At 44.6% G+C, this 25,346-nt stretch overlaps 1 protein-coding gene across 17 annotated transcripts in view; it reads left to right on the top strand.

The window, feature by feature from the left end:
- Positions 1–4,711: 4,711 nt before the first annotated feature.
- The window catches only part of ABCC9 (ATP binding cassette subfamily C member 9), an 88,251-nt gene continuing 67,616 nt past the window's right edge, over positions 4,712–25,346 (top strand). For 13 of the 17 annotated variants that reach the window (XR_014555554.1, XR_014555555.1, XM_083699838.1 and 10 more), the window contains exons 1-9: positions 7,771–7,958; positions 10,816–10,978; positions 11,769–11,910; positions 14,068–14,189; positions 15,099–15,265; positions 16,359–16,601; positions 19,314–19,562; positions 20,148–20,306; positions 22,842–22,997. Coding sequence is in view for 15 of the 17 variants with exons in the window: in XM_083699838.1 (XP_083555964.1) it covers positions 10,834–10,978; positions 11,769–11,910; positions 14,068–14,189; positions 15,099–15,265; positions 16,359–16,601; positions 19,314–19,562; positions 20,148–20,306; positions 22,842–22,997 (1,383 nt within the window). In the remaining 2 variants the exon portion in view is untranslated. Of the gene's footprint in view, positions 4,895–7,702; positions 7,959–8,571; positions 8,691–10,815; positions 10,979–11,768; positions 11,911–14,067; positions 14,190–15,098; positions 15,266–16,358; positions 16,602–19,313; positions 19,563–20,147; positions 20,307–22,841; positions 22,998–25,346 lie in introns of those variants that run through there. The other 4 variants (XM_083699845.1, XM_083699839.1, XM_083699844.1 and 1 more) reach the window with 4 other exon arrangements.

Genomic DNA, 25,346 nt, shown 5'->3' with positions numbered 1-25,346 from the left:
CGCCCCTTCGAGGAGCATGCCGGGAAGCATAAAGAGGCGTGGCTTCATGAACCTCGCTTCGGGTAAGGGGTTCTGGAATAAGGGTTGTGCGCCTGCGCGGCAGCTGCGCCGGGGATGATGGGAAGTGTAGTTCGCTAGGGCGGGACGCATAAAAGGGGAAGCGCTTGTTCACGCAGGATATGGTTAATCTGTGGAACTCCCTGCCACGGCAGGCAGTGGTGGCCACCGACTTGGATGGCTTTGAAAGGGGATCATGAAGGAGGAGAGAGCTGGTGATGGCCGCTGGCACCAGGGATGACTCTCCTGGGGATGGGGAGGGCCCCTGATCCCCAGCAGAGCAAGAATAATAATAATATTTATTTATTATTATTTGCATATTTATTTATCCATTCTGAAGGAAATCAGCCCTGAGTGCTCACTGGAAGGACAGATGGTGAAGCTAAGGCTCCAGTACTTTGGCCACCTCATGAGAAGAGAAGACTCCCTGGAAAAGACCCTGATGTTGGGAAAGATGGAGGGCACAAGGAGAAGGGGACGACAGAGGACGAGATGGTGGGACAGTGTTCTCGAAGCTACCAGCATGAGTTTGACCAAACTGCGGGAGGTCGTGGAAGACAGGAGTGCTTGGCGTTCTCTGATCCATGGGGTCACGAAGAGTCGGACACAACTAAACAACTAAACAACAACGATACATACATACCCTGCCCATCTGGCTGGGTTTTCTCAGCCACACTGGGTGGCTCCCAACCGAATATTAAAAACACAATAAAAATATTCAGACATTGAAAACTTCCTGATACAGGGATGCCTTCAGGTGTCTCCTAAAAGTCAGATAGTTGTTTATTTCCTTGACATCTGATGGGAGGGCGTTCCACAGGGTGGGCGCCACTACCGAGAAGGCCCTCTGCCTGGCAAAGGAGCCCTGATGCTCCCCTTGCCCTGTCATTCAACTATGAGTGGGGGATGTGCCCTAGCTGAGCCATACAAACAAGTTGCTGTGTCCCAGCCCACTAGGTGCTGGGGTGAAACCCCCTCCATTCCCTTAGTGAGAGCTGCAGCAATTTCATCCGGCGCATCGCAGGCTGATGCCAACGCAACTGATTTTCTCAACATTGCGGTATACAGTGGTATAAGAACGTAATTCGTTCTGGAGGTCTGTTCTTAACCTGAAACTGTTCTTAACCTGAAGGACCACTTTAGCTAATGGGGCCTCCTGCTGCCACCACACGATTTCTGTTCTCATCCTGAAGCAAACCTGAGGTAATATTTCTGGGTTAGCGGAGTCTGTAACCTGAAGTGTATGTAAACCAAGGTACCACTGTATCGCCAAACCGCAATGTTCAGCTGGTGATACACCACAATGTTGAAAAACTGATATCGCCCAGCCCTAATGGGGAGGAGAACTTATGTCCATCATCTTGACCTCTCTGGGCAAAAGGAGGGTTACAGATGTAACAAACACAGAGGTGGTCTTTCGCAAAGCAGGCCTGCAGCGGGGTTTATCTTAGTCTCGGGACGCGGAACATGTGCCTTCCTGATGCTGTTGGACTCCGGCTCCCATCATCTCTAGCAAGCATGATCAGCGGTCGAGGATGATGGGAGCTATGGTCCATCAACGTCTGGATGGCCACAGGTTCCCCATCGCCGCACCAGTCTAAAGAAAGAGAGGGAGGGAAGTCTGGAGGTTGTGCCTTTAATCCGCTGTGTCTCACTGCAACGCAGCTTGTGTGATGCCCTCACCTTTTATCCTAACAACCTCCCTGGGTCCTTATCCTCTCTTCATTCCTGCAGTAAATTTTCAAGTCCTGCAGAGTGCAGCCTGGCCACAAGTGGGCAGGGGGGAGCTTGCTTCTCTCTCTTACGGAGAAGGAGCATTGCAGTTCAGCGGCACCACAATCTCTGTTACCGTCTGGGGTTCAGTCCTTGACAACTCCGGGTAAGGCTGGGAATGTCCTCTGCCTGAAGAAGAGCTACCAAGATGGAAGGCAGCGCCCTACATCCCTCTCCCTTTCTCTCTGGAATCTCAAGGCCTGAGGGGCTTCTTGACATCAGTTCCTCAAGGGTGTTGGTCTCGCAAAATGTTGGTCTTTGAATTCACCCAGTAGGGAGGTCTTGGCGCACCCTATGTTGGATTGCTCCACATCTACAAGGTCCATGTGAAGTCTGTGCTTGATGTTTAAAAGAATCTCCTCTTGTGCCCCAAGACTTGAGGGCAGGGAATGGAAATCCATCACTCAGGATACCCTGGGGGGTGGTGGTGGAAAGAGAATCGGGCTGATTTCCTCCACCTAAAGCTGTGCTAAATCATGGATTTTCCCATTAACTCCATAGGCAGCTCTCACTTTCTCCTCAGGGAGGCAAAATGGGGGGCAAATTGGAAGCAAAAATTGGCTTTGCGTCTCTGTCTAACTGAGCTACAGTGCAAAACTACCATAATGATTCTTTTAGGGTCTATGGGTTTCAGAGTTCATTCCTCCTTTCTCCTGCACCATTCAGCTGCCGCAAACCCAGTAGGACTCCCTATCTATCTTTCGGCCTCCTCTCTGAGAAGCTCTGGAGAGCCAGCAAATCTTAGCAAAGTGGCTGAACCTCATGATCCCTTGCAATGTTGCAGAGGATCCTGAGGCAAACAGCTCATAGATCAGTTGCTCTCTTTGGTTCTCTGTGCTTTTCTCCAAACAGGACAAGCACCCACTAACAATGGCACCTTGATGGGATGCAGACTCGGTTTATTGGCCCTCACCCAACCTGTTACTGCCTCGAGTCACTGTCCCAGTGCCCACACAGCCTTGCCTGATTCGTATGGTAGAGCTGCATAACATTTGCATGTTGGTGACCCTGTGCTCCAGATCCCCAAATGACACCTCTCTGTCACCTCACAGAGATGTTAAAGAGAATGATGGGCAAGGTGGAACCAAGGCATAACTTCCATGGGGTGGAGAGAAATTCCCCTAACGCCTTTTTATCTTTTAATTTTTTAAAAACACCAGTAAGTCTTTATTGTTTTAAAATACAGTCATACAACAAAGGTAGGTATACCAAAATTAGGTACAAAGAAAGAAAAAGAGATAAAGAAAAAGAAAAAAAGAAGTCATCACATCAAAAAGGACAGAAAAGGGTTTAAAGATATCGAAACAAAGGAAAAATAACAATAAATAAAGAACCAGATATTTATACAACATCATGTCTTATCCAATAAAGTTTTCTGTAAAAAAACAAACTTCCAATCGTTCTCATTATACCGTACTTTTTCTATTGTCATGGTTTTACCGCACAGTTTTGTTTTATATCTTTTCCCCCATACATTCTGCTAAGATGTTTATTCCATTTATTTATTGTACACAAGTATCATTCAATTCTGCTAGGATGGCATCATTTTTGTAATACAATCTTATATATTCCTTGAATATTTTCCATTCTCCGTATACTTTCTGATTTAAAGCTCCCCTGACTTTTCCAGTCAGCTTTGCTAATTGGAGATACTCTATCATGAGTGTTTGCCAATCTGTTATTGTTGGGGCTGTTTCACATTTCCAACTTCTTGCTACAAGTATTCTTGCAGCTGTGATTGAGTACATAAACAGTGGTCTTGTGTTTTTCTTAATTTCTGTTGGTAATATTCCTAATATCCCCTAATGCCTTTTTTAATCCGGCCTTTGATTGATCCGATTTACATCCTATGCCCTTTAAAAATTTGTGGGGGTTTTTGTGGGGGGGGGGGCTATTAGGTTGTTGATGGTTTTTTTTATTAGGTATTTTGTGGTTTTATATCTTGATTTTATTCTGTGAACTGCCCAGAGACCTCCAGGTATAGGGTGGTATATAAATTCAATAAATAGAATAGAATAGAATAATGCAGTTAGCAGCGGGGCTTCCAGCCTACAGAACAGATCCAGAATAATATCATGGGCAACGGTACCAAAAGCCACCAAGAGATCAAGGATAAACAATGAGGTTGTGCTCTCTCCCACCTTTCTCCTGATATAGAGGTCATCCATTAAGATAACTGAGGCCATTTCTGTGCTGAACTCAGATGTAAATTAACACAACTTTTGAAGCCTTTTGGTACATTCTTTCACCTTTGGTGGACGTGCCCAAGGATTAAGGCTTTCTTTAAATTGTTGTTCCCACCACCCCATCTCCTAGTTTTCACTAGATCTGGATGTTTTGCCATTTTCACAACACCCTGTGAAGCCATCCTCTTTCAATGGAAATTTGAGCAGATCGCCATGTCGCAGCAAATGATATTAGGGCTGCATTTCATAGATTTCCAACTAAAGGGATATTAGTGGGTTGAACCTCATCTGATATTGCCTTTAATCACATACTGTATGTGTCTTTTCCAAGAGCACTTTAATTGTGTGGTCTTCCTTGCCTGTAATTTTCCTATTGTGAAGCATCTTGCAACATATCTGTATGCCGGGCAGTATACAAATCAAATGAATTCTATGTGCATTGAAAACTCTTAAAGAATATGCACATAATCCATTTAGATGTGCGTGCAAACCAAGAAACTGATAGCATTTCTAGTGTACCTATAGAAATCCAGCTGTGCCGATGTGTTCTAATCTGCTCCAGCTCCACAGAAAGCTTTTTTTTTTTTTTGCTTTCTTTTTTAAGCCAGAGAAGGAGAATGCCCTCATCTCACCCCTGGAGGAGGTCAGATGGCTGAAGCATAAAGCTTGCACATTAATGGCAACGGCATTGTCTTCGCAAGCGCTTAAATGACGGCTTTGGTTGTTCTCTGCTTTCCCCGTCTGCATGCTCTGAGCCGGCGGCAGAAGGCAGTGTGTCTTGCTCCATAAATCTCATGCTGCAGTCTTGTGAGATGGCATCCCTGGAGAGCCATCTCTGTGTCCAGTCAGGGTTCCTCGGATTGCCGCAATAGATCCCGGTAAGCCCTTTTCAATAGGCGAATGGGGATGGCAGGGAGGAAAGCGCAAGGCAGAGGTGGAGGGTAGAGAGAGATGGGATTGTAATTCACAACTTGGAAGGTTTGCTGTAGCAGGAACGTCACACAAAATGTTTCAGGCAATGCAGCGCGCATTTGCGGAGAGCTCATGACAATTTCACAGGCACCAGGCACACTGATACCGAACCCATTTCCCATGCGCAAAAGGCGCTCTGAGAAAAGGGGTCTCCTAGTTTCTTCAAGCTCTGTTACGCGAAGAATAAAGTTAGGGAGCATGCAGAAAACAGCTAGGCAAATACAGCACTGTTTTCACAATAGGTGATAAAAAGGTGATAAAAATCATGGGGTTTCTCCAGTGTAGTACCTACTTACAGCTACTTAGCAGCATACATAAGTAGATAGGAGGTGCAGAGGAAAAAAACAGTTGCTTTTGGCCAAAATCGGCTAATTTTTTTAATATATAGATTTAATTATATTCCCAAAACAATGACACCAGTTCAGTGTGAAAATACAGTGGTACCTCAGGTTACATACGCTTCAGGTTACAGACTCCGCTAACCCAGAAATAGTACCTCGGGTTAAGAACTTTGCTTCAGGATGAGAACAGAAATCGTGCAGTGGCGGTGCGGCGGCTGCGGGAGGCCCCATTAACTAAAGTAGTGCTTCAGGTTAAGAACAGTTTCAGGTTAAGAAAGGACCTCCGGAACGAATTAAGTACTTAACCCGAGGTACCACTGTATGCAGTTGTAATAATGGTTATTGTTGAAAATAGAAGAGGATGTCAGAAATGATTAAAATGCAAGGTGTCATGTGTATATTTCATAACATGAAACGGGAATGGATCAAACATGTGTACTATACAGGTTCAGCTATGACGTAATCATGGCAGACGGCTTAATATGCAAACAAAAATTAATTGGGTTCAAAGATGGCAAGGCCATCTTTTTTAAAAAACCAAAACCGAAAACCTTCCCTTGGGGGTTCCCCAGCTGATGCCTCCCACCTGTGGATCTAGCCAGTTCACATGACACTGGCCCTGCCTTGCACCCTCCTTGAGTGTTTTCCCTGTCTGGAATGTGTCCTTGAATTCCGATAATGCCTCTCGCTTTCCTGGATGGTGGACAAAGAGGGGGCATGTGAATGGGTACAGAAACTAGCCTACTGTACAAAGGTAGAATTTACATGAGTTGCACCACCCACTTTTGCCTCTGGCTCCGCCCACCACTAACAAGTGGCCCTTGAAAGGTGACCCGGAAGGGAATGCGGCCGATGAGCTTAAAGAAAGTGCTCATCACCCCTGCTATAAGGCAAACTCAGCCCTCCAGATGTTTTGGGACTACAACTCCCATGATCCCTAGCTAACAAGACCCGTGGTCAGGGATGATGGGAATTGTAGTCCCAAAACATCTGCAGGGCCAAGTTTGCCTGTGCCAGCTATAAGGGGTGGGGCTTGTCTATTCTGCAGAATTACGTGCCGCAGTTGTGCCATTGCTGAAAACGGCTATCACCCGGGTTCTGACTTGGGTTTTTGTTTTTTTTATTTTTGCTGGTTTGACTCCCTGTTTCCCTGCTTCCCTCCCCTGGTTAAATGATTTGTTATTTAAATGTTGTTTAATAACAGCAGCAGCAGCATTTGGGGGCTTTCCAGTCAGGAAGATTTGAAAGGGAGAAGGTGCCTTACCAAAGCGGGGAACTGGCAAATCATACATCTGAAAGAGTAATAATAATAATAATAATAATTTTTATTTATACCCCGCCCTCCCCGGCTAGAGCCAGGTTCAGGGCGGCTAACACCAATAAAATTTCAGTAAAAACATAATAAGAAAAAAAGGGGAAAAATAAAATACAGATTAAAATGCAATTTAAAATGCAGCCTCAATTTAAAAGTCAAAACCATAAGGGGAGGGAAACATAAGGGTCAGACTGAGTCCAAACCAAAGGCCAGGTGGAACAGCTCTGTCTTGCAGGCCCTGTCAAGATGTCAAGTCCCGCACGGCCCTAGTCTCTTGTGACAGAGCGTTCCACCACGTCGGGGCCAGTACTGAAAAGGCCCTGGCCCTAGTTGAGACCAATCTAACCTCCTTGTGACTTGGGACCTCCAAAATGATGCCATTTGTAGGCCTTAATGTCCTCCACAGGGCATACCAGGAGAGGCGGCCCCGTAGTTACATGGGTCCTAGGCCGCATAGAGCTTTAAAGGTCAAAACCAGCACCTTAAACCTGACCCTGTACTCAACCGGGAGCCAGTGCATTATTATGATTTAGCTGCTTTTGGTACAGCTGGGGGAGAAATCCGATTCAGTGTGCATCTGTAGGTGAACCTACATAATCCGTGCATTCTGAAACAGCATGTGAACTAAAAAGCAGCCATCCATAATAATCCACACTTTCATGAATTTTGTAATGCATTTCTCTGGCCAAGTAATGCGTATAAGAATGCACACACTAGGGTAAAGTGTGCACAACGCTGGGGAAAATAGGATGTATAAAATGCATGGTAGAAGGGGAAATTGCTTTGCAAAAATGTGTATATTGGGCAAAACTGCATGGAAAGATGTGTTTATAAGGAGAGATGTGCAAGAAAATACTGACGAATTTTCACGAGGACCTTTTAATATATAAAACGATCACAAAACGATGGAAGAAATGTGGGGAACTGAACTTGAAATGAGAAACCAAAATTGGCAGGTTCTCCCATCCCTCTCCCTTGAGTACCCTTCAGTACAGAGGAAGGAGGAATTTGTATGATAAAAACCCATATAAAGTGTGATTCTTTTAAGCTCGCTCGTCTCTCTCCCTAGTTTCCTTCCCGCCACAGTGCCTGTGTGAGAAAGACGCAAGAAGAATCTGTTCACTTTGGAAACCCGATAGGAGGCAGCAGCTGATCTCCCCATCACCAGCCTAAAAATAAGCCGCTCTGGGTCTTGCTTGTGTCTGCTTCCTCCAGCGGAGCAGATCTCCTCTGCCTGCGTGATCCTGATCCCACCTGGAGAAGTGTGCCTTGGCGTTCTGTGCGAAGTGTGTGCGTGTGTGTTTGTTTGGGAAGGTAAGTAATTCTACAACTGGGTCTGATCTGCCATCAAAAATCCTGTCCGCTCCTAAACTTTTCCCTGCTCTTCCTTTGAAGAAAGTCGTCTCTCCCCTCCCCAGCCCCAAACTCCTTCTCTACTTCTGTAAAGTTTGACACTGGGAGCTGTTTTAACTTTTTATTTACCGGTTCCGACCTAGAGATCGCTTTTGCTCTCTTGTATCGCTTAGACTGGCTGGGTGGGAGACTTCTTTTTCTGAAACTGGTTACAACACACCAAACCTGATGGCAGGCATAGAATCATGGAATAATGAAACCAGAGACTGTACAAGTGCGTGCATTAAGCTTTTTGTAAAAACGAAGGGGGGGGGGGAGAGTATTTGTATAGTGGGTAATATATAGTTGCACATGTTACTTTTTAGTGTCATTTTAACGCCTGTATACACAACTATGACAATAAGTCTGTACTTTTTCTTAGCACACTTACCTCACAATCCAGCTAAAGATGTCCAGCGTATTTGCAGCATATTCCAAAGTATTTTCACCTCGAAATAAGATCCACTTTACGTCCTATCGAGTTTAATGGGGTTTACTTTGCCTGTGAGTCGGTATACGATTGCTTTCTCTTCAGTGTGTGTGTGTAGGATTGCAGCCATGGATTTTTTGTTGATGTCAATCAGAATGAATTCAGCACATGTTTAACTTCTCTCACCAAAATCAGCGAGAGAGAAGAGGACTTAATTTTGGCAGGTTCGTGTCCGGGGTGATTTAGGTCCGTGGCACATAATCCAAACTCTGGAGAAAGAGGGGGGAAACAATTTCAACTAAATCTGACTCACAGTAAAACCACTGAAAGTAATGAACCTCAGTTATTCATATCCAGTAACTTCAATGGGTTTACTTTGAGTAAGACTAGCATTGCATCCTACCCGGTGTTATAGGTTCCATACAATTTTGGACATGCACATTAAGTATAAATGGTTAATACTGTTCAGGGTAGAGAGGGAAGCAGTTAAGAATAGTTTGTGTTATTAGTATCTGAGATATTATCAAAATCTAAATCCTTGTAAGATTTTTTTTTTTTTTAAAAAAAGTAGCCACCAGCAGTTAACACATACATAATTCTTTATCTGGGAAATGCAAATTGTTAACGGTGAGATGTTATTTAATCAGAATTCCCCATAAGTCAGCATGGGTTGTATGGGTTATGTTGAAGATATTTTCTTAATACTCTGGCTTTCTTCAACACAGCCCAGGCAACTCATGATGATTTGTTGGGAGTTCTGATTAAATAACATCTCACCGTTAGCAATTTTCGTTTCCCAGATAAAGAATTCTGGCCACAGAGTCTGTGGTGGATGTGAGTTGGAGCTAGAGATCCGGGTGAAATTTGATTCAGTTTGCATTTAAAAATGAACCTATCTAAATCTGCGTTTTCTGGAACAATATTTGAACCCTGGAACACAGCCATATTTCAAAATTCGCACTTCTCCAAATTTTGCAATGCATTTCTCCGGTCAAGAAGCATGAATACAAGGATGAGGTGTGCATAACAATGCAGGCATTTGTGGAAAAAGCATTCAAAAATGTCTTATTAGGCAAATTTTTATACAAAAATGTGTTTATTAGGAACAATTGTCACTAAAATGCTGATGAATTTTCATGACGACTCTTTAAAACAGACAAGCAAGCAAGCAAGCAAGCAAGCAAACAATAACAAATGCATGTGGAGAACTGAATTTAAGATTGGAAAAGTGAGAAACTGAGAGAAACCGACATTGCCATAGGCTCCCATCGCTGTTCATATGATAGACAACACTGCACATATATTATTATTCCAGGTTTCCTAAAGTAGCCAGCACATAAGCAGATACATTCAAGAATGCATATAATGGTTTTTTTTTAAAAAATGTATTAACATTATGCTGTAGAAATACATAAAAGAGTTGAGCACAGGGCTCAACTCTTTTATATATGCATTATGTACACAATATATGCCTTTATTTTGTGCACGTTAGCATATACCGTATTTTTCGCTCTATAAGACGCACCAGACCACAAGACGCACCTAGTTTTTGGAGGAGGAAAACAAGAAAAAATATATTCTGAATCTCAGAAGCCAGAACAGCAAGAGGGATAGCTGCGCAGTGAAAGCAGCAATCCCTCTTGCTGTTCTGGCTTCTGGGATAGCTGCACAGCCTGCATTCGCTCCATAAGACCCACATACATTCCCCCTTACTTTTTAGGAGGGAAAAAGTGAGTCTTATAGAGCAAAAAATACGGTAATTTACTGCTCAGGATTTGCTACCTATCAATCCATCTTTGCTGGCGGCAGGGAGCGTCTTGGGTTTGGTATCAGAGGATGATGTATCAGCCTCAGAGCTTGCTAAATAATTCTGTGAACCGCCCTGAGATCTTCGAGTATAGGGTGGTATATAAATTCTAACAACAACAAAACTTCTTTTTCTCAGTCTATCCTACCTTACAGCCTTGTTATGAAGATACCTGGACTGTGTTTGCCAGTCTGAGTCCCTTGGGGCATTATGGTCTTGTGAGGGGAATAAGGGTGTTCAAACTCCTCTCAGCATCCTTAGCAAACTACAGCTCCCAGGATTCTTTGGGGGAAGCCATGGCCATTAAAGTGACATAATGGTGCTTTAAATGTTCGGTGCAGATATGGCTCAATTTTTGGTCCTTTGCCCTGTAGGCCTCGTGCTGTTCTTCGTAGAGGCTCCTCTAGTCCTGTAATTCTTCAAAGATCTGATGTGTTTGCTAAGGACAGGTTTGTGTTTGGGCTAACAAGCAAATAAATAAACAGCCCAAAAAGTCCCCCCTGATGTTATCACAAATATTTGGTTTGTTTCCCTCTCGTCAGCGCAACTGAGTGGAAGCAATGAAAGTCGCATTTTGTGGCAACGACAACCCTTCCGCCTATAACATCAGCGGCGGCTTCTTAAAGAACGTCTGCTTTCTGGATGCCCTAAATTTGGTACCTCACGTTTTCCTCTTATTTATCACCTTTCCTATATTGTTCATTGGTAAGTAATACGTGGCTGAGAGCTTATGACCTGCTACGTTATGTGCATTGTTGTTTGGAACATTCCTGTCTGAAATGTTTTTGTGTTGCTATATACCAGGCTTCCTCAGACTTGGCCCTCCAGATGTTTTTGACCTACAACTCCCATGATCCCTAGCTAGCAGGACCAGTGGTCAGGGATGATGGGAATAGTAGTCTCAAAAACATCTGGAGGGCCGAGGTTGAGGAAGTCTGCTCTATACCTATACAGTGGTACCTCGGGTTAAGTACTTAATTCATTCCGGAGGTCCGTTCTTAACCTGAAACGGTTCTTAACCTGAAGCACCACTTTAGCTAATGGTGCCTCCTCCTGCCTCTGTGCCGCTGCTGCACGATTTCTGTTCTCATCCTGAAGCAAAGTTCTTAACCCAAGGTAATATTTCTGGGTTAGCGGAGACTGTAACCTGAAGCATATGTAACCCAAGGTACCACTGTATATGTACATGGGATGGGTACTGAAAAACAGTCTTGATGACTCTTGGGGCCCCTTTAAACTCTACCATTCTATAGTTGTATGAGTCTACAAAATTCAAGAAAAGACAGAGAAGCATCTGTAAAGAGTTGTAGTGGAATTACCATTAAAAAACGCTACCTTCCGAGACCACTATGCCAGTGCAAAGTAATCAATAAAACTAAGCCAATCTGTCTGAAGTTCCTTCACGATGCTTTTATTGTCATTTGCTTCTGAAAGGGTCCAAGGGTTTTAGGAGTCCCCAGGAACATCTTTTGATGCGTATGTTTGTATGTTTCAGGCTGGGGAAGTCAAAGCTCAAAAGTCCAGATCCATCACAACACGTGGCTTCACTTCCCTGGACACAACCTGCGATGGATCCTGACGTTCACCCTCCTGTTTGTGCACGTGTGTGAAATAGGAGAGGGCATCGTTTCAGATGCGTAAGTGCTTGGCTGCACATAGTTCAAATTTGGAACTCGCTCCCACAGTGATGGCCACCAACCTAGATGAGGTTTAGGCGGATTCATGGAGGAGAGAGCTATTGATGGCGACAAGGTTTCATGTCTATGTTCCACCTCCACGGTTGTGTTGGATGCCACAGGAGGAGAAGAGCTATTGTGCTTGACTCCTGCTTGAGAGCAGCGGCAGAGCAAGCCGATTGGGCGCCTGGGCCGGTGCACGTGCCCTGCACCCAGGGGCAGGGCCGGCTGCCCGCAGGGCAGGGCCAGCTGAGGCAGGGTGCTCCGTGGGGCCTCCAAGGAGTCTGCCTGCCTCCTCCCACTCAGCCGCCCTACAGCTGATGGGGAGGTGACGGGTGGACCGTTTGGGGCAGCGTGGAGCCTACGGGTCCCCAAGCCACCATGTCACTCCCAGGAGAGACGTGTAGCTCAGGCGTGCTGCAGGCTCCATGGTGAGTGCCGCCTGGCATTTTGTCACCCCCCCTCAGTGGTGACACCTGGGTCCACCTGCCCCCACCACACCCCCTTCCTCCGCCCCTGCTTGTGGGTTTGCCACTGGCATCAAGTTGGCCACTGTCAGAACAGGATACTGATCTATGGTGGGCCACTCACCTGATCTTGCAGGCTCTTACGTTCTTACAGAGTGGGAGGGAAAAAATCCCTTGCTACTTGTGTAACACCAAGCTCATAGCATTTCCCAAAGGATTGCTCTTTCTTCTTTGCTTCCTAAAGGGAAAAGGCATTGCCGTTCTATTTAACTTTCCCCGGCTGCAACAGACACTGAGACAAAAATGCCAGCAGCAGGTGGAACATTTCACTTTCCTTGCTGTTGTTCGTCTCCCTCTTGAAACAGCGGGAGTTTCTAGGCCAGCATCCATCCCGCTTTTGTTTGCAGGGAGATGAGACAACGTCAACTATTTGTTCACACTGGTTTGTTTTCTGGGCAACGCTGCGTCAAAGCAAGTGCTGTCTCATGTTTTCCGATGCGTTTCCCACCACTTTCCTTATTGCAAAAAGGCGGTTTGTTGCGCAACAGCTCCGTATCAGCATTTATTGCTCAACTTGAAGTTGCTGGTACAGTGTGTGATTGAATCTCACTCCGAAACAGGGACGGTCTGGAGGTCTCCCACAATTATCTTTGGACTGCCTAGTAGAATACAGCCAAGAAATGGAAAACTTAGAGCTTTATCCTATCAGTGGCTGCTAGCCATGGCTGCACCAGGGGTTGGCAAAGTTTTTGTGGCTTGGGCCAGTTCACGGTCTTAAGATGCCGCGGTGTGTGCGTGCATGTGTGTGCATGCATGCACAAACACTATTTCCGGCGCTCCTTCCGGGGCAGAAGAAGCATGCACAGCTTCCCATTGACTGCAGGAGCTTCCTGCAGTCAATGGGAAGCCGGCCAGCGTCGTGGAAGGCGGTCCCCACTCTGCTCCATGTTGGTTTAGCGTGGTGCACAGGAGCCAACCGAGCAGGTGGCGGGGGTCCCTGAGTGGGCAGTGGGGGTCCATGGGCTGGTTAAACGACCCCCATGGGCTGCTTGTGGCCCATGGGCCTTAGGTTGCCGACCCCTGGCCTATACAGTCAAAGGCATTAAGCGTTTCTGAATTCTAGTTGTTGGAGACCACATCATAGGGGGAATGCTCTTGAGCTCACATCCTGCTTCCAGGTTTCCTACAGACATCTGGCTGGCCACAGGATGCTGGTCTAGGTGGGCCATTGGGCTAAAGCTCATATTATCCTAATATCCTCGCTTTCTACCATCTTCCCATGTGCTTTTTAGCAATATCCTACTCCAAGCTTCCCCAACCTTGTGGCTTCCAAAAGTTGTTGAACCACAACTCTTATGTCCCCTGACCATTGACCATGCTGCCTGAGCCTGTTGAGATTTGTTTTATTTATGCCATTAAATTTATATAGCCACGTGATCATAAAAAACAAACAAAAACCCACCTCAAAGCACTTTACAAAACAACATCTAGAGCCAGTCTTGTGGTGTAGGCTTAGTGCCCAAGGCTGGCTAGTGAATCTTTCACAGGGGTGAGATTTGAACAGGGGCTTCTGAACTTTATAGTTTATCTGCCTGAACTCGATACTTGGCAATCCAGTCACATTTTTGACATCACCCTTGTTCCCTTGCAGACAGTTGAAGTCTCGCCACCTACATCTTTTCCTCCCTGCTATAATGGGATTTGTAGCAGCGACAACATCCATCGTTTATTACCACAATATTGAGACCTCAAATTTTCCAAAACTACTTCTGGGTAAGCAGTTGGTTTTTTGTTTTTGTTTTAAAAAAGCACACACTTCTCTGTTCACTGAGCTTTTTGAGCAAACTGGTGCAACCTAAGCCATGCTGGATTCCCTGCTGATAAATAAATATTTGTGCTGTGAGGAATAAAATGAGACACACGTGTGCTTTCCCTCTGTGGGAATGCATGGCAGAGACACAACAGCTAGAGAGGCTGTGTACATCCCACAGAGCAGAAGACACCAGTGCATTGAGAAAAGGGCTTGTAGATTTAGGATAGCAATCTTTAGATGCCTATTATATGTCAGCCTTGTTCAGTTGTCTCTAGTGGATTGTATCCGACTCAGAGTAGACCCATCAAAATTAATGGACTTAAGTTAGCCACGTCCATTAAGATTGCTGAGCCTACTTTGAGTATGGCTAAAATGGAAAGCGTAATGCTGGTGGTCAACAAAAGAGGTTTAAAGTCTGTCTCAAGGCAAATCTAAAAAAAATGTAGTATAAACACTGTCAACTGGGAAACACTGGCCTGCAAGCGCTCTAGTTGGAGAACAGCTTTTACCAAAGGTGTCATGGGCTTTGAAGACACTTGAACTCAGGTCACAAGGGAGAAATGTGCTAAGAGGAAGGCATGCTTGGCAAATCCACACCGTGATCAACTCCTGCCCAGAAGCCTATGTCCCCACTGTGGAAGAATGTGTGGATCCAGAATTGGCCTCCACAGTCACTTACAGACTCATTGTTAAAACCGTGTTTATGGAAGACAATTGCCAAAGAAGAAGAAAAACATTGGAAACAACACACTGTTTCCATAACCTCTGTTTTTAAAGTGGTTATATCCTCAGCAGACTCTGGACAGATTGATTAATAGATTAGAGATACCTATGTATAACTAAGTGTTATTTCTTCCTCTATTTCGCAGCTCTGTTTCTGTACTGGGTCATGGCCTTTGTAACCAAAACTATCAAGCTGGTCAGATATTGCCAAGATGGGTTCAGCTTTCAGCAGCTGCGTTTCTGCATCACCGGACTGATGGTTGTGCTCTATGGGTTATTGATGGCAGTGGAGATCAACGTCATCCGTGTCAGGGTGTGTTCCGCTTGGCATAGATTCCAGACTTTATATAACTTTGCTGTGTTATCCACCAGCCACTGGCCAGTGGAGTGGAGGAGTTTAGCCCTTGCTGAAGTCAATCACTACCATCATCGCCCAGCTCTTGGAGTGTTTGTTTTGCAATGCTGGCTTACAGATTTAGGACCCTGTGTAAAAAGCACACAAAAAAGGTGCATCATGCACTGGCTTTGAATTAGGGTATATATCAACCTCCCCACTTCCCATGCGCTATAGCAATGTTTCCCAAACTTGGGTTTCCAGCTGATTGCTAGCTAGGGTTGATGGGACTTGTAGTCCAAAACCACCTGGAGACCCAAGTTTGGGAAAACCTGCCCTATAGGAACTTCTTCTTGTGTAGCCCCTCTGCAGGTCTCTGCTGTGGAAATGTTCAGAGTGGCAGGAGAGGATATATTGTTAATTCATATCCTTCCTAATTTACGCTAGCAAGTTCATTTACTTAGCAGAGTTACATTCCCCTTTTTACATGCACAGCAGATAGCTGGTTGCTAGATCATGTGAGCTTCTCACTATTATACAATTCAGTCTGTCTCAGATTGAATTGTACGCTCCTGGTCAGTTCCCTTAAATCCCCCTTAAAAGAATAAAGATGCCACAATCTTATTCAAAGTCAATAAAAAAGTTTACTCACATCAGTTCACAGTTGGATTCCTGAAGGCAGACATAGTTACAAATATGTACATGTGGATCTACCCCATATGGGGGAATAATCCCTGTGCTTCTTGGGTGGTACCTCAGGTTAAGTACTTAATTCGTTCTGGAGGTCTGTTCTTAACCTGAAACTGTTCTTAACCTGAAGCACCACTTTAGCTAATGGGGCCTCCCACTGCTGCTGCGTGATATCTGTTCTCATCCTGAAGCAAAGTTCTTAACCCGTGGTACTATTTCTGGGTTAGCGGAGTCTGTAACCTGAAGTGTATGTAACCTGAAGCGTATGTAACCCGAGGTACCATTGTATATAAATAAAATAAATAAATAAAAGAAATGGGGAGGAAAAACATTTTAAAAATCACCTGCCACTCAACTTGTTCTTTGTTGTTTTTATCCCCAGAAATATGTGTTTTTCACAGACCCTCAGAAAGTGAAGCCTCCTGAAGATCTTCAGGATCTGGGTGTGAGGTTCCTGCAGCCCTTTGTCAACTTGCTCTCCAAAGCAACCTACTGGTGGATGAACACGCTTATCATATCAGCTCACAGGAAGCCTATTGACCTGAAGGCAATTGGGAAACTGCCGATCGCCATGCGAGCCCTTACAAACTACGTCCGCTTGAAAGATGCGTATGAGGAGCAAAAGGTAACTTCCTGAGCGGGAAGAGAACCTGATTGTGACAGCCACTCGCTCTGCTTTTGATTCCTATAATGCCTCCATTAGTTGAGGTCGAACACAGCCATTGTGGCTGTTAGCCAACTGATGCAATCTTAAAAGGTAAAGGTAAAGGTACCCTGACCATTAGGTCCAGTCGTGACCGACTCTGGGGTTGCGGCGCTCATCTCGCTTTATTGACCAAGGGAGCCGGTGTACAGGTCATGTGGCCAGCATGACTAAGCTGCTTCTGGCGAACCAGAGAAGCACATGGAAACGCCGTTTACCTTCCCGCTGGAGTGGTACCTATTTATCTACTTGCACTTTGACATGCTTTCGAACTGCTAGGTTGGCAGGAGCTGGGACTGAGCAACGGGAGCTCACCCCGTCGCGGGGATTCGAACTGCCGGCCTTCTGATCGGCAAGTCCTAGGCTCTGTGGTTTAACCCACAGCGCCACCCGCGTCCCTTGATGCAATCTTACCTTCCAGTAATTTGTCTAACCCACTTTGAAAGCCATCCAAGTTCATTCATCTTCCTTTTTTTAAATTTTAATTTTTTATTTTCAATGCAAAATTACAACAAAAATTACAAACATTGAATCCAAAATAAAGCACTACAAACAAGCAAAAACAAAACAAAACACAAAACACCAGAAAAAACAAACACAAAACAAAACACATCTACAAATAAATCCATATCATCATTCTGATCGTTACGTACGTATACACATATTGACTTCCTTCCTTTGTTCTAAGACCTCGAAATTTTTACTCTTTCTAAATTGTTGTGTCTAATGTAGATTATCTCTATCTTTATACATTTTGCACCATTTTTCTGTTTCTTTAACTATGCAAAGCTTCATTCGTTAGATACCGATATACTTACTCCAGAACAATGTTTTTTCATATACTCTTTAGCACATCCCCATTCTTGTAATATTTTTTGGTCCGATTGTCCCCTTATGAATGCTGTGAGTCTTGTCAGATTTATATATTCACAAAATTTAATTTGCCATTCTTTCATTGATGGAATTTTTCTCCCTTTCCAATTTGTTGCTATGAGCATCCTGGCAGCTGTTGTCACATAGAGGAATACTTTCCTTTGATTGTCAGGAATATCGTTTGTGATTATACCTAAAAGGAATGCCTCCGGGTTTTTACTAAAAGATATTTTAAACATCTTTTTGATTTCTTCATATATTTCATTCCAAAACTGTTTAATAGGTTGGCATTCCCACCACATATGAAACATTGTTCCTATTTCTTTCTTGCATCTCCAACAGGTATTTGATTTTAGTTTGCAAATTTTAGCCAATTTTAGCAGAGTTAAGTACCATTGGTACACCATTTTCATCAAATTTTCTCTGATTGTGTAACATGCCATAAATTTAATATCACATTTCCATAATTTCTCCCATTGATCCAGCCGAATTCATCTCCATCGGATCCTTCACCAGAGATTTTTGAACAGAGGTCAGATGGCCATTGCATACCGCTCAACTGTCCTGATAAAATCGGGACATCCTGTTTTGGGGTCCCACGGTGCCCCAAAATGCCTAAGCTTGGGGGTAGATTGCATGCTTTTCATATCCAATCCTTGCCACACCTGCTTTGAAAAAGGAACTACAGGCAAATTTAGGAAAGTTCCAAAAGTTAATCTACATCTGGAGGCCTGAGGCAGCTGCTACCTTTTGCCATTGTTTACGCTGGCACCATAGACTTAAATTTCAGCGATCTTGCTAGCTGTTACTCATGCATAGCTGGCTTATAAGGTTTCTGAGGAGAGAAGGATTAAGCCAAACTGTTCCTGTATAAAATGGGACAGAGCTGGCCTTGAGTGCATTCCATCCCTTTGGAGAATGTAGGAGTCTGTCCTCCCCCAAAGCCTTTTATCGTGCTTCAGCGAAAGATGCTGAACATGAGTCTGTTAAATTATCTCAGACACAATTTTGTGGTGAGAATAACTCTTGTCAGCCTCAGGTTCATGGTCCTATGTCAAAGCAATCTACCAAAGATCTGTTACTATAATAGCAGCGGTAATAATTCTATTTTTATTTAGTTGGCTATTTTCTAAAGTTATATGTCACATTTAATCCAAGAAGAGTTTCAAGGCAGATTAGAGGGTGGGGTGGGTGGGGGGTATCAAATGAACAATAAACCAAACTAAAAGGATCCGAAGTCAAACCAAGAATAATGAATAGGGAGTGCCTTCAGCACAATCTCCATGTGGGATGATTTTGAGGGACCGTCAGCTCCAATTTCTGTGAGTCCTGTTTCCAAAGGATAGTTGCCACTCCATTTTTCCTAAAGGAATGGTGCAAATCGGACAGAATGTGAATATCCATATTTGGGGATATGCTGGTTCTTCGTTTACGTAGAAAAGCCCCTTTACCTCAACGTACCCTGTATCGATTCAGTTTTAGAGATTGATTGTAGGACAAACATGCTTCTGTTCGGGTCGTTTCATGTAAGTTGATTTATTTTTAGAAGAGAGCAGCATCCTCGCAAGGAAAAAAAAGTTTTATTTATTTTGAAAATTTGCATCCACCCTATTTAATGCTGTATTGTTTTTAACACTCGATTGGAAACCGCCCAGAGTGGCAGTGGAAACTTAGCCAGATGGGCGGGGTATAAATAAATTATTATTATTATTATTATTATTATTATTATTATTATTATTATTATTATTATTTCTTTCTCAGAAAAAGGTGGAGGACAAGCCAAACCGCAAGCCTTCCATCTGGCTTGCCATGTATCGCGCCTTCGGGCGGCCAATCCTTCTGAGCAGTACGTTCCGTTACTTAGCCGACCTGCTGGGGTTTGCTGGACCGCTCTGTATTTCCGGCATCGTTATCAGTTTTTCTAAGGAGACTGAAGACGACATTCTCATGACCAATGCAACGTCTGCAAACTACACTGCCTTAACCTCTGGAGCTATTTACCCAGTTAGAGTAAGTAAAATTAGAGTATGTTTTTTAGGGAGATAGCTTGTTGGTCCTCAGTTGGTTATTGTTTATTGGACCTAAAATTTAGGTGATGGGCGTGTGTGTTTGTGTGTCAAAGCATCATTTGAATAGGCTTTTTCTTTTTAAACAGACCAAGTTGAGACATTTGATAGCCTGGTTTGTAAGAAGCACTTATACCAAAAGCTTCCTAATTCATATGTCACAGGAAACTATGGTTTAACAAATCATGAATGAAACAGCGGGAAGGAAGATGTGTGTTTCTTCAACCAACAAACTATTGTTTATCAGAGACTCCAGAATTATTTTAGTCTTCTTATTTTTAACTGTACTTCCTCTTTTTGATACTTTAGAGAAAAATTGTGGTTTGTTTAAACAAAGAAACAATGCTTTTTTCTTAGCAATTATTGTTTATTCACATTCACGTTTATGCATTTTTCCAGGTTAATTGCCTTAGGCCTTCTATAATTGAGGGACAGCCCTGATTATTATTATTTTTCATTTTCTTGCTGTTCGGTTAGACCTCCAATATTATCTCTTAGTTGAAACAATCTCTTCCATTTTGCTCCGTAGAATTCTACAGATCCGTTCCTCACTTCAGCCAATTTCCTCAAAACCGCCTATGTCCTGGCAGTTCTCCTTTTCCTGGCCCTCATCCTGCAAAGGACCTTTCTCCAGGCCTCCTACTATGTTACCATAGAAACAGGCATCAATCTACGAGGAGCTTTGCTGGTAAATAAAGACATTACTCCACAGGCTGTGAAATGGCTTGGTCAAGGCTTCAAATTATCCACACTTTGGACTAATTGGACCAGGAGGATTGGGGCAGATTAGATAAAAAGTGTTTGGCTGTTTGGATGGCATTAAGGAGTCTCTCCAGTGTCCTTTGTACCTGATAGCAGAGGCAAAAGACCTGCTTACATCTTGCTTCATCCCATCCTTCTTCCATCATAGTGCCATTGCTGGCTGCTGCCCGGTTGGCATTGACACACGACAGAGCCTTCTTGGTGGTGGCTCCTTGTTAATAGGATGCCCTCCTCTGTAAGATGCATCCTGCTCTCTCATTAATAACATTCCAGAGAAATTATAAAACATGACTGTTCACTCAGGCACTTGAGGACTAAAAGACATTGTCTGGCAATCTTGACAACATTAACTGCTTTAAAATATGTTTTCATAAGTTTGTAGGCTTTTAAAAAACATTTACTGTTTTGGTGTTTGGGTATTTTATACCTTGGGCTCCTTTGGGAGGAATGACAGGATAGAGATTTTAAAGAAATAATATTTGAATCCGGCATCCCCAAGTCCGGCCCTCCAGATGTTTTGGGACTACAATTCCCATCATCCTTGACCACTGGTCCTGTTAGCAAGGGATGATGGAAGTTGTAGTCCAAAACCAGCTGGGGATGCCTGATTTGAAGCATGGAGCCAGCTATATAGGTCTGTCCTACCAAGTGGTACCAGGCTTTTAAAATTGAACTGGGCAGAAGTCTCCCCATCCCTTAGCCGCCACCCCACCTTCAAACAACATTTTGTCCCCCACAAAGATTGGGGGGCGGGGATATTGTCGACTTTCAGGGGCAATGAGAGAATGTAACTTGCACTACTTTCAGATTCACTTACATTTTTATGAGGTGGCTGCGAGTGGTATTTTTTTCTTTTTCTTTTTATAAGCTTTGGCGCACTTCCTCTTCAGAGGAGCCCTGTCACATTCCTGGGCCGTAGGAATGCCACTGCATCAAAATGAAACATCGTTCCCATGCTCAGTCTGGCCCAGAAATGCTGCAAGGCTGTTCTGAGGAGAGGAACCTCAGCCTGAAGCAGCGGCAAATCTTTTTTTATTGTTCTGGATTGAAAAGAAAGAAAGAGGGGTACAAAAAACACACCCACAATTCATCAAACTGTAATGAACCCCCTCCCAGACTCTTGTGACATTTGCCCCCTACAGATGGATGCTGAGGGAAGCGAAGGTTTCTCCCCACCCGCAAATGAGGCCGAAATTCGACGCCCCCCTGTCTCTCATGCTCCATCATAAAGCAGAGTTACGGCGCTCCTTCAGCGCCCCAAGGTTCCATGCCTAGTGTGACCGAATCAGCAGCACTCCCCAAATCTGCCCCTGATTCCTGCTCTGGTCACTGATTTGGATACACCATCTGACTGCCTCCAGGCGCTGTGGTCATCTGTAAGAGATACCCAAACAGCGAAGTTGATGTTGCTAACCTTCATGTCTTGTTTGCAGACATCTTTGTGGTGTAATGTTGGTCTGCCAATGGGCCTCGGGCCTTGAGCCAGCTCCTTGTGGAGCACATCCCTAGGGATCATGGTACTTTATTCCTGTAGTATGGGGGTTAATGGCAGGACGTCAAAAGTGGATTTTATGAGCCCTTATGGTTGCTTAGAGATTTATACAGCAATACCCACTATCTATTCCAGGCAGCCCTTGCTACATTTGAACATATTTCAATTTTGTGTGGATATTTCTCTGGACGTTTGGAGGGCTTCTTTCTACTTACACATTTAACTAAATACAATACTGATGGTTATTGTGTTTAGATTGTGAATTGATGATGGTCTTTTTGTTGTTGTTGTTAGTCTCATGTCAGGCTTCGGGGAATTGGCTTCCTCCCCCCGTGGCAGTAGATAAGAGATCAAATGAAAGGAATGCCTTACTAGTTAGAATCTTTAATAATCACAGCAAGAGGACAAAGAACCCGTCTCCTAGAAATGGCGGTGCTCCCAATTAAGGGATACTCCCCCCTCTGTCCCTATTAATCCATGTCACTCCTACGTCTTATAATCTGAGCTTGTACCCTCTGCGTTTTACCGTTCTGATACTTCCTGAGCTCTTCGAGACTTCGGAGAAGGGGGGGGGGTGGATGCTATCCAGAGACTGTGAATCTGTTAACTCTCTCTCTTCCGGTGTTTCTTCTGCTGGCTATTCCCCATCCAGTATTTCCCAGCTTCTGCCTTCTGAACTATGCCCCTCTGCAAACCACTGTTCTAAATCTATACTGTCCTCCTGCTCCTGGGAAGATTCAGGATCAGGATCAGGGAGAGAGGGTGGCTCCCACCATTCTTCCTCAGTGAAGCCCTCCTCAGTACAGTCCCTGACATCTCAGTATCATTTAAATACTATTTTTTCACTTTATGGTCTTAAATGTTTTTCTCCTCCTTTTTTCCTTCATTAAATATGCAAACAAATAATAATAATTTAGAGAAAAGGAATGTATACTACCCACCAACATTTTGCCCTGCTTCTTTCCACAGGCAATGATCTATAATAAGATGCTGAGACTTTCCACATCCAACCTGTCCATGGGAGAGATGACTCTGGGACAGATCAATAACTTGGTCGCCATCGAAACTAATCAACTGATGTGGTTCCTTTTCCTGTGTCCCAACCTATGGGCTATGCCCGTTCAGGTAGAGCATCGAAGTAAGGGACTGATTTTTGGAAGACGCAACAGATTTCATTTCATTCATTGCAAAAAACCACACCCACACAACTTTACTGAATCTTAAAGAATGACGGAGCCTTAAGGGAGGGACCAAAGCTCAGGGTTAGAGCACATGGATGGATGGAGATGCTTCTGGGTTCAATTCTTGGCATCACCAGTTAAAGCAGAGGATGAGACTGCCATGCCCCTCCAGATGTTGCTTGTCTACAACTCTCATCATGCACGACTCTTAATTTTGCTGGATTTGGCAAAACTCGTATACAGCTTGATTGTAACGAAACATCTGTGCTGCTTACATGAAATACAGGGAGGAATTAAATGCAGCACTATGTTAAAGTCCTTTAGCAGTGTACTTGTGCTAGTGGAATGGTTTGCACAAGAGAACGTGCCAGGAGCTAGCATGGTCCTCGCAACAGGTTGCACATCCCGCTTCTGCTAACACAACCATTGCACTTGGTTTCATATTGCACAACTGTTATTATTGCCCCTTAAAGGTAAAGGGACCCCTGACCATTTAGATTCATTCATGGCCGACTCTGGGGTTGCGGCGCTCATCTCGCTTTATTGGCCGAGGGAGCCAGCGTACAGCTTCCGGGTCATGTGGCCAGCATGACTAAGCCGTTTCTGGCGAACCAGAGCAGCGCACGGAAATGTTGTTTACCTTCCTGCCGGAGCGGTACCTATTTATCTACTTGCACTTTGATGTGCTTTTGAACTGCTAGGTTGGCAGGAGCAGGGACCGAGCAACGGGAGCTCACCCTGTCACGGGGATTCGAACCGTCAACCTTCTGATCGGCAAGTCCTAGGCTCTGTGGTTTAACCCACAGCGCCACCCGCATCCCATTATTGCCCCTTAGGCTAGCACAACAGCCCTTGTACTGGTGGCCAGGGAACGTTGAATCTGGGTCATTAAAATGATAAATAAGAATAGTTAAAGTCAAAAAATCTGAAGAAGTATGCATGCACATGAAACCTTAGACCAAGAACAAACTTAGTTGGTCTCTAAGGTGCTCCTGGACAATTTTTTTATTTCGTTAAAACTAAGTAATTGAAAATATTTTTTAAGAAGCAATTAAAACCAACAGAAAACTGAAAAGAGATTAAAGAGACATCAGCATCTATGTGTCCAGATAGGTTGCCTAGGCAAAAATGTCTTAAGCAGGTGCTGCAAAGGCATCTGTCTGGTGTCAAATGGCAGGGAGTTCCAGCGGCCTTTGATACCATCGACCATAACATGCTTCTGGACCGTCTAGAGGGGCTGGGAGCTGGGGGCACTGTTATACAGTGGTTCCACTCCTTTCTCCTGGGCTGTGTCCAGAAAGTGGTGTTGGGGGATTAGTGTTCAGACCCCTGGGCTCTCACTTGTGGGGTGCCTCAGGGTTCCGTCCTCTCCCCCATGCTTTTTAATTTCTATATGAAGCTGCTGGGAGAGATCATCAGGGGCTTTGGGCTGGGTGTTCATCAGTATGTGGATGATACCCAGCTCTACCTCTCTTTTAAATCAGAACCAGTGAAGGCGGTGAAGGTCCTGTGTGAGTGCCAGGAGGTGGTTGGAGGATGGATGGCGGCTAACAGATTGAGATTGAATCCTGACAAGACAGAAGTACTGTTTTTGGGGGACAGGGGGCAGGTGGGTGTGGGGGACTCCCTGGTCCTGAATTGGGTAACTGTGCCCCTGAAGGACCAGGTGCACAACCTGGGAGTCATTTTGGACTCACAGCTGTCCATGGAAGTGCAGGTTAATTCTGTATCCAGGACGGCTGTCTATCAGCTCCACCTGGTACGCAGGCTGAGACCCTACCTGCCTGCGGACTGCCTTGCCAGAGTGGTGCATGCTCTGGTTACCTCCCGCTTGGATTACTGAATGCGCTCTACGTGGGGCTACCTTTGAAGGTGACCCAGAAAATGCAATTAATCCAGAATGCGGCAGCTAGACTGGTGACTGGGGGCGGCCGCCGGGACCACATAACACCGGTCCTGAGAGATCTGCATTGGCTCCCAGTACGTTTCCGAGCACAATTCAAAGTGTTGGTGCTGACCTTTAAAGCCCTAAATGGCCTCGGCCCAGTATACCTGAAGGAGCATCTCCACCTCCATCGTTCAGCCCGGACGCTGAGGTCCAGCGCCGAGGGCCTTCTGGTGGTTCCCTCATTACGAGAAGTGAGGTTACAGGGAACCAGACAGAGGGCCTTCTCAGTAGTGGCGCCCGCCCTGTAGAACACTCTCCCTTCAGATGTGGAAATAAGCAGCTTTCTTCTCTTTAAAAGACATCTGAAGGCAGCCCTGTTTAGGGAAGTTTTTAATATTTAATGCT

The sequence above is a fragment of the Podarcis gaigeae genome, assembly GCF_964106915.1.
Source record: "Podarcis gaigeae genome assembly, chromosome: 10".
Lineage (NCBI taxonomy): Eukaryota > Metazoa > Chordata > Lepidosauria > Squamata > Lacertidae > Podarcis > Podarcis gaigeae.
The sequence above is the reverse complement of the archived record's forward strand: the minus strand, read 5'-3'. Positions and strand labels throughout refer to the sequence as shown.